General features: G+C 37.5%; 1 protein-coding gene across 3 annotated transcripts in view; it reads left to right on the forward strand.

Annotated features, from left to right (window-relative positions):
• Positions 1-16,659, forward strand: part of EIPR1 (EARP complex and GARP complex interacting protein 1) — a 168,808-nt gene that overhangs the window by 10,729 nt on the left and 141,420 nt on the right. For 2 of the 3 annotated variants that reach the window (XM_065587745.1, XM_065587746.1), the window contains exons 2-3: positions 3,362-3,445; positions 10,647-10,779. In XM_065587745.1, the coding sequence (XP_065443817.1) occupies positions 3,362-3,445; positions 10,647-10,779 (217 nt within the window). The remainder of the gene's footprint in view (positions 1-3,361; positions 3,446-10,646; positions 10,780-16,659) is intronic. The other variant, XM_065587747.1, reaches the window with a different exon arrangement.

The raw sequence follows: 16,659 nt of genomic DNA on the forward strand, positions 1-16,659 counted from the left end.
TTTGTTTTCTTGAAGTAATATCTTGTCTCCTTTTTTGCTGTAGTGGAAGGGTTGTTTTAAATCGACTCAGAGCTCATACTGCTGGTACTAAAAGTATGATAGTTTTACTACCTTGGAAACAGATGATGCATTATAGACACTTTTTTGCATGCATATGGTTATTCCTCTCCAGCTATGTAATTCATGGCTCTATAAACTGCTTTAGGATGCAGTAAATGAAAATGCCAATTCATTTTATTCACTTGACTAGATTATGTCTCTGTGGTTCATATGCTTTTCCATATAACCATTGTGTTTCAGTATTAGCTAGGGTCTATCTATACCTATTCAATTGCAGATATGATTATGGGGCTGGAGTTTTCTGTATCTCAAGCTTTCTGGTGAATTAGACTGCGCATGCTTCAAGTGGAGGAGGACAGCAGCAGTGCACAGTGACTCAATACCAAGGCTTGTCATTAAGGTAGGGGAGGGGAGCTTAGACCACCAGTTGCCAAACTCTCCTATACATTGACCACATGCTCAAAGCAAATGTCCTGTCCATTTGAAGTACCTCTATCACCTGTTGAAATGATCATTTATTTATTTATATTGCTATAGCACCGAGGAGCCCTAATTATGGATCAGGACCCCATTGTGCTAGGTGCTGTACAAACACAGAACAAAAAGACAGTCCCTGCCGCAAGGAGCTTACAATTTAAGTCTAAGACCGAAGACAACAGATGGATATACACAAACAAGGAAGTACAATTAAACAAGAGGCAGTATTGGTCACAGCATGGTAGGCAGAAATTTCTGCACACCAATAGCTGTTTTGCTGTTGTGACTTTCTCTGAATCAACTTGCCTGAGTAGTCACAATTAAAAAATAACAGATTTGTATACTTGTGCATGGGCCATCTGAAGGTCCATTATCTCTATTAAGAATCAAACTGTCTCAGATACTGGTAATCCCTTATTGACAAATCTGATAAACACAGATGCATTTTCCATTCTTTGAATGAGGATAACATGTAGGAAGTCAGTTCTTTATTTTTAAATGTATTACAGTTTCAGATATTTAACACAAACTTTTAATATTTTCAGCAGAGTGGGGGAAAATATAATTCCGACTTTTAATTTTTTTGGAGGGGGAAGGAAGAAGAAAAAGTTGATTGTCCATAGACAAATGTCAGCATATGGTGACATTATCTCTTTTTCTTTTATTTTAAAGTGCACCTTGAGTCTAAACTGCTTTTAAGAAGAGGCTCTTTAAAGATGAGGAAACAAAGTTCTTACCAGTATTTCTTTATTCCATGAAAGACCCAGGAGATCTTTTTTGTTGTTGTTTTGTTCTACTCCACTTGTTAAACAACTGAAGTCTATTTGGTTGAAGGAGATTTGTAATGACTGGGTTGTTTCTAGTGGTGCTTTTGTGAAAAGAACTTGGCAGGGGATTTGAAATGAAAAGAAGTTCTCACCATGGCTGAGGGAAAAATCCACTTTGTAAATTTTATATAAAAATTAAAAGCTTTTTGGTGAACTTTCTTGCTGTCACTGAACACTACAGACTAGTAACATTAGCTCTGTATAGACCCAATGCAGGTAGATGTAATGTAAGTTTCATTGCATAGATGTAACATTGTAAATCCATAGTGATTCATTTCTATTATTTCAGAGTTTAGCATGTCCTGAGAACAAACTGTCAGTTGAATCAAAATTTCTACTCACTTTATGATCTGTTTAAATGCTCACAGTGTACTAGTTTTTGACCAGTAAACTCATTTCACTTGTTACCCATGTCAGGTTTAAATCTAAAGTAGAAAATGTAGTTTTTCATCTAAATCAGTGTTCAGTCTAGCATCTGAAATGTTTATCTGTTCAGTGGTGTTTCAGAATGAATTCTGAACTCCAGGTCCAATCTGATCATAACCCCCCAAAAGATGGGTCGGACTGCTTGTTTTATTCAATGAAGATCTAAGGGTGTTTTTTCCAAAATACTATTCTGTAATTAACTTGTGGTTAAAATGAAATAGATAAAATAATAACACTCTTAAAAGCATGTCTCTCCAAAGTTCTAGCCACCTTAATCATCAATTAAAAATAGATTCTTAATCAGTAAGGCTATTGTAAATAAAACAGCACCTTAATCTCCCAGCATTTAACTATCAGTCAGACAAAAAAGAATGGGTGTAGTGGAGATAGGCAGAGCTACTAGCTACCTCAGTCCTTCCAAAATGCCTGCTTAAAAATATGGGCTTTGCAGCATGCCTGGAGTGTCGACAGATTTGGGATATTTAAGAGCAAGTAGGGATGTGAATTCCAAAGTTATCTGAGGTTTTATTACAGCACCTTATTGGTCTCTTTAGCAAGCTGGCCAAAGACTGAAATATCCTCTACCACAGGGTTGAGGAAATTGGCAGGGTAGGGTGGGAATGGCTGCATTATCACTGCCAGTACTGTGCCTTTTTTATGAGTAAGCAGAGGATGATCATTTCCATTATGGTCATTCTAATATGGTCTTAGCTTTAGTGGCTTAATGTTGAAAAGCAAGGCGGACCAAGAACTTCTTTCCTTCTAGCTTGCTCTTTCCTGTGAATAGTAGGGAAAAGAATGGTATGGGGGAACCCCCGATGGAGGAAAGGCCAGTGCGTCATGGCAAGGGGGTCTCCCTAGGGGCTAGAAGGGGGGGCCTGGGGATCTGACTCCTGGCCTCTAATCTCTGCACCCCAGGGATAGCTCAGTGGTTTGAGCATTGGCCTGCTAAACCCAGGGTTGTGAGCTCAATCTTTGAGGGGGCCATTTAGGGATCTGGGGCAAAAGTCTGTCTGGGGATTGGTCCTGCTTTGAGCAGGGGGTTGGACTAGATGACCTCCTGAGGTCCCTTCCAACCCAGATATTCTATGATTCTATGAATTGGTGACTTTCCGTGTGGGTTCAGGAATCTTACTTAAAGGTGTAAAATATTTGTTTTGAATAATTTGTTCAAGAATGCCCTTTGTCATTGCAGCGGCCTTAAGTATTTTTGAAGTCACTTTTGCCTCCTTCCCAGGTTTCATGATTCTGAGTTCATTAAGAAGAATTAATTTGGGAGAAATCCTTAACATTGAATTGTGTGTGTGTGTTTTTTTTTTTAAATAAATATGGACACATCATTTATTTAGCACCCAGAGCATGTATGTACTTTACAGATGTGAGAAGCAATCCCTTCATTAAAAAAACGTACGTAAATAGCCTAAATACAGATAAAGTTTAGGAGAAAGATGTAGTGTAAAAGTTTGGTGCTTAAGGTGATCAACTGGGGTGTCTTTTATGTTCCAAGATTTTCACAAATTATTAATAATGTATTGCATTGTGTTTTTATAATGGTTTTCTTTTTTTGCTAGGCCCGTGCTTTAACACCCCAGATAGCAGAAACGGATGCAATTCGATTTTTGGTTGGGACACAGTCTCTCAAATATGATAATCAGGTAAACTTTTGTCAGAATAATACGTTAAGTATCAGGAATATTCTTCAACTTTTTACCAGTGTATTACTTCATTTTCCTGCCAAGTTTGAGCATTAGATGCTTTATTTTAAAAATACGTATTATGTGAACAAAATGTACACGTTTTGATAAGTGGTTAGGTGAATGAGATGTCGTTTTTTTTTTTTTTAAAGGATAATATATTTTCATAGTCACCCAACTTTCTAAGACTGGTGAATAATTAATTTTAAAAAGCTTATAATAACTTATTTGAGAGAAATTGCAAAATTAATCAAATTAGTTATTTAATAAATATTACTTGACCAATTCTAGTACTAAGTTACTCCTTTTGATTTTGTAGAACCATTTTAAACTGCAGAACAGGTAACCCAATTAAAGTAAAATCCTGCTTTCCATTTTGAAATCGTAGTTAGGCCCTCATGATTTACTTCAATGGAACTCCTTAAAGACATGTATGTGTAAGTATTGGCAGGATCTGGGCCTTTAGGTTTTAATTAATAATTGTCTACAGCTCTATTTCCATGAGCCTAACTTCATTTTTTGCCTATGAATATCCATAAAACTTCCATCGCTGTGTTTCTGCAGGGAGTAAGGGCTACAGTGACGTACAGCCTATACACTGCTGCCTATTTTGTCCAATCTGTCCTTGTAAAAGTAAAATAGCTGACTTTTTATAAGATTAAATTAGGACATGCCCTTCAATATAAAGGCAGGCTGGAGCCCTAAACTAGATTAAAAAACCCATAGTGTTAGTACAGTCACTGACTTTTCACATTAGAATAGTTTCAGTAACAGTATTTATTCACTAATACCTTTAGCACACAAACAGAGCTTGGATTCAGGAGGTGCATGGTGGTACAGTGTGCTGACACTTCTCTCAAGCTTCTTTCTTATTCTCCAGAATCTCAGCTTTCATTTTTTTTTAAAGCCAATCTCTAGCTGTTATGATTTTGAAGAAAACCTCAAATGTGAGGGGTATAAATGATGTAAAGATGTTTAGAGAGTGGTGAGAGCCTGGAACAGAAGCTCATCTCTATTCATCTCAGTGAAGTTTAGTCTCAGATGGCCAATAGTAACTTAAATGTCAACATGAACTGTTTTGTTTTTCATGTGAGAAAGGAGAGAGAATCACAGACTTACTGTGAATGTCTCATTTTGGTGTTATTAGTATGTGTTAAGTTTGAAAGATGTTCCCCTCCCCTCCGTCAAGAAGGAGCTGAGCAGAGTGCATGGACAAAGTCAAGCTTTGTCAATGGGGAGCTGAGCTCAGAGGGCATGCATAATCATATTTTGAAAAGCTGCACAATCCAGTGTGAGCACTGTCTCACTTTGGTAGTTCATATGGTTGGAACAGTACCACCACCTTTTGCCCCAGTTTGACCACTGAACACAGCATCCATAATGGCATAGCAAACACAACGGTTTCACCTTGTTTGTTCGTATAGGCATGTTGGCACTCTGTAGTATGAAAACCAGACCTTTGCCCCGAAAAGCTTACTCCTTCCAATTGATAGAGAACATGATGTAAAATAAAAAACATACCAAGATTGGGAGAATGAGGAGACATGATAGAAAATGTAGGGAAGGGAGCAATGTTCCTAGAGTATTATTTTCAAAATTCAGATTATTTTGTTTTTGTCCTGTTAAATATAACCTAGCGTGCAAGGGAGAAGAGAAGCTGTTCAAAGTATAAAAATCTGGGTGTTGTGTTATATATCTGTATACATTATGGTTGGCAGAGGGAGAAGAAAATGACACAGAAAAAAATCAGTTTAAAAAAAACAAAGGAGCAAAATTTTTTTCATTGTTATATCTCAGATAGTGAAATGCCCGAAGATTAACTATTGACTGTGAAGGTGTTTTATACTAACTGGGTAATTACATCTAGTTTTTTGCCTAGGATAAACTATCTTTGACTTCACGGAGTATTTAGCCGAGGATTTAGTTATTAATTTTTAAGGAGGAAGTACTCTCTAGTTATTGCCTAATATCCAATGAGTTTCAAATCATTAACATTTACTGAAAAGGAAATGTTGACATGATTCTGACAAGGTGATTGTGGACATTAATTCTTTACTCTAGCCCTGTACATACATGTTGAACCTGCATCTAACACTTTTTCACTATCTGACTTTTTTTCTCTCTTTCAAGGGAATAGCACTAACAATAGAGGTGCAGTGCTTTTAGTGAGCTATTAACAAATAGTTGTGGTTGATGGCATGAAGCACAGCCAAGGGCCATTATCTTCTCCCAGCTAGTCATTAATCCCCAAGAAATACTATAGGCTTCGATCACTGTTGCTTAATTCTACACCACCTTTTTTCCCATTACTTGACCTATCTTTAGTAGCTGGCTGGCACCTTTGGTGCTGTGACTTCTAACCAGGGGCTACATGGTCAGGGTTTTTTTTCATATAGCATCAATATATGCAGAATCTCTTGTTTTGTTTCAAGTCACATAAAGGTGTGTCATAGAAGAAAGCTAGTCCCAGAGCTGTCCTGATTTATGGAGGTAGAAAGTTCAAAAACCGCTTTGCAGCAGAAGAAATGGAGGTATTTATAGAAGATTAATTGAAAACAGAAAACACTTCATTTGTAACATTTATATTAAAAGTGGAGGAATAATAATAATAAAAAGTGATGATAAAATTATTTGTGTTATGGCAACACCCAGAATGTCAATGGTTCTCAGGTTTTAAGATCTAGCATGCTATATCTAGTACTTGGCATTCCACCATCATAACTTAATCAGTGTAATTTATAATAGTAAAGCATGCCAGGTGCCATAGTTTCATACCAGCTATTCTATGTTGCTATCTGAACACACGTGAAAAGACAGTCCTCACACTGAAGACATTACAATCTAAAAACACCTAGAAGGTGGGGTAAAGGGGGATATGGAGATAATCTATATAGATATAAAAGCAAAGTCGTCATGATATCTGACACATTCTTAGTTCCATGGGTTTTATTTAATTTTTTATTATGGGGTCAGAGGTGGGGTGAGCGGGGAATAGGAGGAGGAAGGAATGGGAGGAGAATCAGTGTGGAGGATGATGTGGAGAAGGAAAGAGGAAAAGATGGATGGCAGGGAGAACCAGGCTTACAGCACAGGAACTGTAAAGAAGGGGGCAGGAAGGAAGTTGGAGCTAACAACCAGTTAGGGCAGACTGCACATTTGTAAATAGAGTCTGATGCCCTAGCAGGGATCCAAGAGCTACCGGTGTATGCTGCCACACTGGCTCTTGTGGAGAGGGGTATTTTTGGCTCCTGGGGGTCAGTTCCACTTTGAAAAGTCCTATGCTTTCATCCCATAGAGCTGGAGGTGAAGTCCTCTGCCTGCTTTCTCTCCATACAACCTTTCCAGAAAGGGGTAAATATAAGTATTAGTCCCTATTTATTTGCCCACTGTCATCCTCTTCTGTTCACTGATGCATTCTGTTTCTTACTCTTGTCTAGTTCCCCTCCCTGATGGTGATGCAAGGTCTTTGGTCTTGTCCCTTTAAGTACTGTTCTCTGCTTAACATCCCTGCTTCTACATTTGTCTCCTTCTAGTGCTGTTTCACGCATCTATGGAAATGGGGGCATAGAAGCTCTCGGAACAGGAAAAGAGCACTGTACTGGGTTTTTGCTACTGTCAAGCAGGGAAAGCAAGGGTTGGATTTTACTCTCTGCAAGGCCCTAACGTGACTCCCTTAACCTTTGATTTAGAAAGAGGAACCGAGGTGGTAGTTAGAGGTGAGAAGGAAAGGATCTCCTTATAAAATGGATTTGGCCAACCTTGTTTGAATTGGACTTTCCTGACTTGAGCCATTACAAGCCACAACTGTGTGTGGCTCGAAAAGTATTCAGTTATAAGGATCACAAAACTTTAAAAATTTGTGTAAAATTTTGTTCTGGAGAAAATCAGACAGAAGTGTTGAATGATCATTCTTTTGTGAACTTTCAATATTTTGGAAGAAAACTAAACATGTTATTGTTCTTACTTTCAGCTTGTGTACATAGTGAATTTTCCCAGAATAGCTATAGCAGAATAATTATTCTGCTATCTCTGTATTGGTATTATTTCCCTGTGTGGGGACACTTTTTCGGGCATAAAAGTGATTTTTTATTAGCAAAGCAAAATAATTCTGGATTGGAGCATCCACACGGGCATTATTCAGCTATAGCTGTACTGGAAAACTTCTCCATGTTGACAAGCCATTACTTACCACTTGCTTACTCTATCCCTTTCTAAGGTGCTTGCCACCATGGTATCTAATTCACACAACACATGATTATATTTAATCTATTAACTCACCTGTGCACTCATTAACTTTTGATTGATGTCTTACTTGGACAACATTGGTTAGTACATTTCAGAGTTGAAGCCCATATAAGAGTGTGATGTGAAGTGGTCTGTCTTGTTTGCCAGAATTGGCCATTATGGCATCGGATTGTGTTAAGTATAAATTTGGCCCAAATGTATTTGAAGAAAACACTAAATATGAATGACAGAAGAATTAACAAGATTTCATTGACTTTAGAAATGTGTGCTGAATGTTCACAATGGCCAGGCTAAGAAGAACATTAGCACAGAAACCATGGAGAGAAAATACTTTTTTTCCATTGTTAAGCCCCCTCCCTTCTTACTCACAGCAGGTCAACATGTTCACACTTTGCTGTAGCATCTCTTCTTGTACCCAGGATGTATGTCACAGCTACCAAGGAAGGATATTTCATATTTTCCCTACACCAAGAGGATATAAAAATAAGCTTTTGTCAAATGTGAAATTTTATTTTAATCAAGGATTTATCCATAACCTGCATGAGTTGACTCTTTGCTCCTGCAGAGTTACCTGGTAGCTGTGAGATCAGCTGAAGCAGAATCTTCACAGCAGAGTAGAAACTGTCTATATGACTTTGAGGGGCCTTATATAATGGTAAAAGGTACTCTTTTGGTTTATGTGCTGAATGACCCACTTAACCTGGTTAGTGGGGGACATATAATACACATTGCTGAAGTAAATGGATTTTTGATTTGTAGTTCACCTTTAGGGAACCAATTGCACTGCAAGGAGTCTACTTAATAATTTCAGTAGAAGGTTTCACATTTTTTGAGAGTAAGAAAAAGATGCAAACAGGCAGGACTGATGTACTGCGTGCTGCAGCATTGGCATAAATTTTTAGTTTGAATCTTTCCATATGCAGGATAGTACAGTGATTCTCACATTCTAAACATCCTGCTATAAATCTTTCTCTTACTTGAAATGGTGAACTGGAGGGATCCTGGGATGCAAGACTGAGAAGCAATTGTAAAAGATTGACATCGTAGGAATAGCCCTTCAGTCCTAACTATGTGGCTGTTTAGAAGTACGTTAGGCCAAAGAATTATAAAAGGAAGAATTCTTCCACTGACTGTAATTCCAGTCTACATTGCTATTGCCTTCTCTTTATCGTCATGTCTCAAATTAAAAAATACGGTATTTTGCTTCCAGTTTGTCTGCAAATAGTTGGAATTGTAAGTTTATCCAGTACAAATATGCATTTTACCTTTGATAAAGAGTCTCACAACATGCTTTATCGTGACTGTCAAGAGCTAAAAAGAGAAGGCCTGAAGGTCAAATATAAAGATGAAATGAGGGAGAAATCGTTATAGATGAGGCAGCACAAGTCATAATGTGCAGTTGTGGGAACAGGATATAGAGGAGGCCAAGGTAGAGTCTGGCAGATTAGATGATGCTCAAGCAAGAGTTAAGGTTACATGAAACCGGGGACAATTTTTTGAAAGGCAGAGGGTTACTTTAAATTGGACATGAAGATGGATATGTCTTGGTATAGGGGATGAATAATGTCTCACTTCATAGATGGATTCATCGTTTGGGTCATCAAATGATGACTGGAGGGAGATGGCTCCTTGAGCAACTGATGAGCATTTTAGATTCTTAGATGTTTTAGAGTCTGATAGGAGACTAGGAGAATGGTACTAGTATCGGGGAACCAAAGTCCAATTTAAGACAGTAATTGCAGATGGCAGCACTGAAGAGAGTGAGGAAAAGGTGAATACTAATTTGAGATGAACGAGACTAGAGGATATAACCCTTCTTGTGGTTGGGAGTTGATGGATTGAGAGCAAGATCATCTCGTAGCGAATACTCAGTATTGCAAAACTAAACAAACAAATCCTAAAACTGGACTGATTGGTTCTATCTAGTGCATTAAACACTTCAAAAAATGGCCTACAGCACGGTGTGGCTAAGCTTTAGTATGACATAATTTAATAGTAGGGACCAGGATGTTTTTAGTTTAATTTTTTTTTTCTTTGCCAGGCGGAGGGTTCTGTTCTTGAACCTCTGATAGGGCTTACTTGCATGGGTAAAGTTACTCATGCATGTTAAGTGTTTGTTTTTCAGGGGCAGTCTTAGTCAGTATCCCCTGCTTTTTGTATGAGTCTTCCACATGGTAGCTCAGGAAATAAACCCAATTTTTAAAAATTGGAAAAAGTGTTTATAAAACAAAAGAAAAAATTGGCAAGGGGGAGGGTTGTGAGTAACACCTGAAACCACTTGTTAAATCTTATAAACAATTGGCTAGATTCTAAGTTGACTACATGGTTATAAGTTGAAAGGTTGACATTTTTTCCCCTGTCTAATTTTTTTTTTAAATGGTGACAGATTTCCTGATGTGTTGGTGATAAGTGCAGATGTATATACAGTAGTTGAAGAGAGAGTGCTGAAAAACTTCTAGTAGGGCATCAGTTTTCCTATTACATCTACTAATAATCCCTCCTTCTATCCATTTAAGGGAGATTCATTTATGTTAATCTGGATACAGAATTATCTTAGACATTTAGATGGAGGGTATGAATGCTTTCATTTCAGTTAATTGCTATCAAAGTGATGAGCTGCAAGTTTAGGGCTCTAGTAGCTTATTTTCTGTTAACCATCAAATGGAAAATGTGGTTGTATTCTGTAGTCGCAACACCAAGGAAAATAAACAAAAGGGATTTCTTCACAATAAGAATCACTTTTTTAGAGAAAATATCCTGCATGAAATTAAAGCGTTATATTGTTAGTATAACAATTAATTAAAGTAGATATCAGTCATAAAACTCATATTACATGGTTCTGTGCTGTCATCATGTATAATTAAGACCCACAGGAAAGCAGTGGAGCCCTAATGTTATCTTTTTATTGTATTTGTAGATTCACATAATAGATTTTGATGATGAAAATAACATTATAAACAAAAATGTTCTCATCCATCAAGCGGGTGAAATTTGGCACATTAGTGCCAGTCCTGCAGATAAAGGTGTGCTAGCAACCTGCTACAATAAAAGTAAGTGCATTTTAACAACTTATCTGAACTTGTGTGTTTTAATATTTATGGGATGTACAATGGCTGCACATCTGGCAATACAAGTAGCTTAAAATGGGATCTCTTCTATTATATGCACTTTTCCAAAACACTTTCTTAAATATACATTCTTGAAGCAAGATTAAAAAATAAGAACGGCCATACCGGGTTAGACCAAAGGTCCATCTAGCCCAGTATCTTGTCTACCGACAGTGGACAATGCCAGGTTCCCCAGAGGGAGTGGACCAACAGGCAATGATCAAGTGATCTCTCTCCTGCCATCCATCTCCATCCTCTGACAAACAGAGGCTAGGTTGTAAGTTGTTTTGTTTCCCTGATTAAATTTACCTAACTAGAGTTGCCTTCTATTTATCTTTTTATAGGCTTTGGTACTTTTAGAGTTCATGTTTACTGGTTTTTCAAACTGGTAACGTAAAAGATGGTTTCAAAATAGTGTATTGCCATCACTAATCTCTTCTAGAAAGTGCAGAAACATTTTAATATACTAGTTACAAATTACATATATAATACTTATACACACATAGAGGATTGTATAGCTTTTACCTAAAATATCTCACCAGCAACAGCTTAAGACTCCTTGGCCAGCCTAAACTTGCATGCACAGCTATTGTCTGAAGATGCTCTGTATACTTCCTGGGCCAGAATATGTGGAGACTACATATTTTGAGGCTTGAAAAAATCACTCTTTTCCCACTGGTTAGTGGGAAGTTTATCTCTGTCAAGCAAAGGGACCTATGATATTTGTTTGAATAAATATTCAGTTTCGTTAAAATAAATTCTAGGCCATAGTTTTTTGAAGATAACCATCTCAATGTGAATGAAATATAAATTAACATTTATTTTCCTGAATCTCGTGACAGATCCAGAGCCTCAGCTACTTCTCATACTTCAACCTTGTAGCTGTGTCTGTGAAATTAAGACTTTGCTCACTTACTGCTGGTATTCTAACCCATTAATAAAAACAGTCATAAATAACATTTTCTTATGCTTAACAAAACTAAGACTAATTCATAGTGGATGGGTACAGTAACAAACCTTTTTAGTTTTCTAAGGGGGGGAATTGGACTGAAAGACAGAGAGAAAATGGTACTGGCGTGACTTATTGGGCATAACTTCCTCACCTTGCCAGTGATCCATGGGGAAGGTTGAAAGAGCTGGAATCTGTCCTAAAATTCCTTACCTATTTAAATGACTTCAAGCTACTTTCTCAGTAGCTCCTTGATAAAATCACCTGGTCATGTGCATGTATACTATTTTTTTTTTTCAAACACAAAAACCCCTCTAGTTTCTTAATGCTGTTTTTCTTTAGTTTTCTTGAGCTGGTGAGTACTAATTTTAAAGAGCCTTGAACTATGCACAGTGTGAAATGTGTTTAAAGAACAAATTAGATACTTGTTTTTATTTACAGTTGTCCAGCAAGTGGAGTAGGTAGGTAGATGATGTCCCATTCATTTTTTTCAGTTTTTACATATAAAATTTATATATTTCTTTGAATGTAAACATTAATAGTTTAAAACTATGTCTACAGCTCTCTTCGGACTTTATTTTTTCTAGAAAATATTACACTTTAATGCAAATCTTTCTAAAATCACTATTAGAGACTGTATCATGTTGCATTGTTTGTATTAGGAATATGTATAATAGTTTAAGAATTGCATTTGTTTGATAGGTAGATTATTTAATAGTCTTATACTAGAAATGATGGGGCTGAATCTAAACACCTCAATTTTTTTGTGATATTCTGTTTCAATCTATATCCATTTTTTTTAATCTCTGCAGCTTTGGACCCATGTCTAGTTCACATGTTTATTTTTTCTGCTCTAGCCTGTGTATTCTAGCTCACGTTTGTTTTCTTCAACAAATTTATGTATATTAAGTTGTATTATTTGGGTTTCATGCATCTTCATTTAGAATAATCGGCCACACGCATTTAAGAGAAAACAAGTTCTGATTCAGAAATTATTATTGATGTTTCTAAATAACAATGTATGGAGTAGAAAGCACACAGTATGGTGTTCTTATAACAAGGAATATTGAATGTAGCAGGCAACTTACTTTAAGTAGTAATGCAAGCAAATGAAACAATCAGAACCCTTTTAGAGCTACTACTTTGGCATAGAAGAGCCTCTAACTTTCCTCTTGTCTAGCCACCAGACATGAGGTGGTGTTTTGGGATAGCCTTAGTTATTCATATTGAAGCCATCTCTCAACTGGCAGCATAAGATTCTTGGAAAATTTAGATAGGCTCCCATTTTCAACCACAATATTAATTTTAGCTTTCAAGTCACTGCACTATATTGTGCCTCCCTATTTCTATGAACCTCCTTACCCCCATAGACCATTTCATCAGCTGTGCTCCTCTACTTACTGTTTGCTAAATCACATTACTTCCACATGGAAAACTGAGATGGTATTCTAATCTTTTATTTTTCCTTCTTTCTGGATCGCTTCTGTTTGAACTACTTGTAAATTAGTTTGTCATCCATAGCAGAAGTTGCCTTCTTATCTTGGACATCTTTGTTTTGTTTTTAACTTATTATAGCGCATAGGGAGATGTCTTCTATGTAATGGACAATTACATAAGTGCTGTCTGTAATTTTTGATATTTGAAAATATGTTGTGCTAAATTTCACTGGAAATTGATAAAAAATTTTTTGGATGAGACTAGCTAATTAATACAAGGTCACGGTCTTGCCCTTCTAAAAAAAAAAAAAAAAGCACGCATGCACCCCACCCCCACTTCAAATAAGACTGTCCATTTTGGTCAGTCTGGGTTATCTGCTGCCCCTCCTCAAACTGGCACCGAAAAAGTCTATTGCCAGCACTTGTACTTCAGCAAGATGGCAATAACGCTTCAAAATGAAGATTGTGCGTGTGAGAGAGAGATGTGCTGTACTAATGCAGGACACAGGAAAAGAGTGTAAGGAAATGTGACTTGTGCCCATTTTTAGTAGCTATCTTTGAAGTTACCAAAATGATGGGCAAAATCTAGGGAAGAAGAAAAGAGGGATAATTACATTTTCACTTCCACTTCAAAGCTCTTTGAGAGAAAGCTAATGGGTAAAGCACTTACGAACTCCTCTATACAAGTCTCCTTAAATACAAGAGCAAACTTATTATACGAAAAAGCCTTGGATGGGAATAACCTCAGTGGGAATAACTTTTATTTGTTTGTTACTTTTTTGAGGTATATTTAACTACCAAAGTCAAGACTGAACTGTGGCTTCCTATTGTTTCATAAACCAGAAAAAGGCACAGTTTATATGCATCAAAGTATTTGTGAATCTTAATTATTTCTTTCTATGTATTTAAATGGATAGACATAATTACATTTTTTTTTTCAGGCTATCCGGAAATTCGAACCTCCATTTTTTTAGATGGAGGTTGAGTATAATACAGATTGTGTACCCCTTTTTTTACTACTTGAATAATATTCCCTACCTATATCACATGGCTGTTGTGAGGCTTAATGCATTAACTTTTTTGCAAAACATATTGTGGATATGCATATTAGAGTAATCTTGCCTCTGTTTCAGTGTTTTTCACTCAATCTGGTGTGTCACTTTTGAGACTGACTACTTTTCTTCCTAAACTCTCTAACTTCAGTTAGTCTGTCCTGTGTTGCTACCAGATTCTCTTGAGTACTGTTTCCCTAAACTGTTTTTATATGAGCATAACTGTTTCCCTATTTTTCTCCTTACCTTCCTGGCTTATGGTGAAAATGTTTTTTGCAGGCTCTTTCATACCTTTCCCTCCAATTTTCAGTACAATCCATCCATCTTTTGCACTTATTAAGTTATTTAAATGTTACACATCTAAATTTTATTAAGTTAACTTTGTTAAGTTATTTAGATGTTATGTTATAGTAATGGCATCTAATCAACAGAGGGCACTAACATTTTGGTTCTATTTAATGGACGTCATTATTCTGAGATGCTTCCCTTATATTATATTTTTTTGAGACACAGCACGGATAGCCATGGTACTACAAAATGGTTTGTAACCCTCAGGATGTCTGCTTAATTTTAGTTCAAAGTATGGTAAGAACTGGCTAAGAGAAACAGACACTAAGTACAGAAAGTTATACCATTCAGAGATCAAGATCTAAAATGGAAGAAGTGGGTCACATGTATCATAGTATTGATAGAAGAAAAAGCAGACTTCCAGTATTGTATAGTGTTGTGATGTTTTTGGTCATGCCTCCTGTGTTATGGAGGCTATGAACTAATGTAATGAGTTCATAGAGGAGTGCCCTCCTATGTAGCGTCTCGTATATTTCCTCAAGAGTAAGGAGATGATGATGCTCATCAACAGCTCTGGTAGGCTTTTAAAAAGTCAGAGCCTCTCTCTAGCATCTACTCCTGCCTTTTCCTTCCCAGAATACATAGCAGCTGCTCCCAGAGCTGCAATTGCAGTAGTAAGATTTTCTCTTCTGAATCATCCATCTGGCTGGGAAACCACCTCCACAAGAGGCACAAAGCCATGTTTGGAATCAGGAGCCATATACAAAATGTCATTATGCAAGGCACTGCATTTAGCCGTATGGAATGGAAATCCATCAACCTCATGAAAAAACTCGTACAGATACAGACAGACATCATCTTCCTTTCCAAATGCAAGCAGATGGACATCATACCAAAAGGACTAAAGGTAAAAAATTCATTACAATCTACATATCACACAGACTATGCTGAGAGACTGTGTCACACACTCTCAAAGAAACTGCGAAACCACCTGATCAGCATCCTATACAGCAAACAGGGAAAGATTAAGAATGAGCTCTCAGAACTGGATACTCTCATAAGAAACCAACCTTCCACACAAACTTCCTCATGGATAGACTTTACAAAAACTAGACAAGCCATTTACAAGACAAACTTTGCCTCTCTACAAAGGAAAAAGGACACTAAACTATCTAAACTGCTACATGCCACAAGCAGCCACAACAGTAGTTCCCTTAACCCACCCAGCAATATTGTTAATCTTTCCAGCTATACTCTTAGCCCAGCAGAAGAGTCTGTCCTATCTCGGGGCCTCTCCTTTTGTCCCTCCAGACCCATGAATATGATACAGTTCTGCGGTGACCTAGAATCCTACTTTCGACGTCTCCGACTCAAAGAATATTTCCAACATACCTCTGAACAGCATACTAACCCACAGAATCCTCCCTACCAGCACTACAAAAAAAAGGATTCTGCATGGACTCCTCCGGACGGTCGAAACAACAGACTGGATTTCTACATAGATTGCTTCCGTTGACGTGCAAAGGCTGAAATTGTGGAAAAGCAACATCACTTGCCACATAACCTCAGCCATGCTGAACACAACGCCATCTACAGCCTCAGAAACAACCCTGACATCATAATCAAAAAGGCTGACAAAGGAGGTGCTGTCGTCATCATGAATAAATTGGAATGTGACCAGGAGGCTGCTAGACAGCTCTCTAACACCACATTCTACAGGCCATTATCCTCTGATCCCACTGAGGATTACCTAAAGAAACTACACCATCTGCTAAAAAAACTCCCTGACAAAGCACAGGAACAAATCCGTACAGACACATGCCTAGAACCCCGACCAGGGGTATTCTATTTGCTACCCAAGATCCATAAACCTGGATATCCTGGACGCCCCATCATCTCAGGCATTGGCACCCTAACATCAGGCTTGTCTGGTTATGTAGACTCTGTCCTAAGACCCTACGCTACCAGCACTCCCAGCTATCTTCGAGACACCACTGACTTCCTGAGGAAACTACAATCCATCGGTGATCTTCCAGAAAACACCATCCTGGCCACTATGGACGTAGAAGCCCTCTACACCAATATTCCACACAAAGAT

Source organism: Chrysemys picta, chromosome 3 (assembly GCF_011386835.1).
Source record: "Chrysemys picta bellii isolate R12L10 chromosome 3, ASM1138683v2, whole genome shotgun sequence".
In the NCBI taxonomy this organism is placed as follows: Eukaryota; Metazoa; Chordata; order Testudines; family Emydidae; genus Chrysemys; species Chrysemys picta.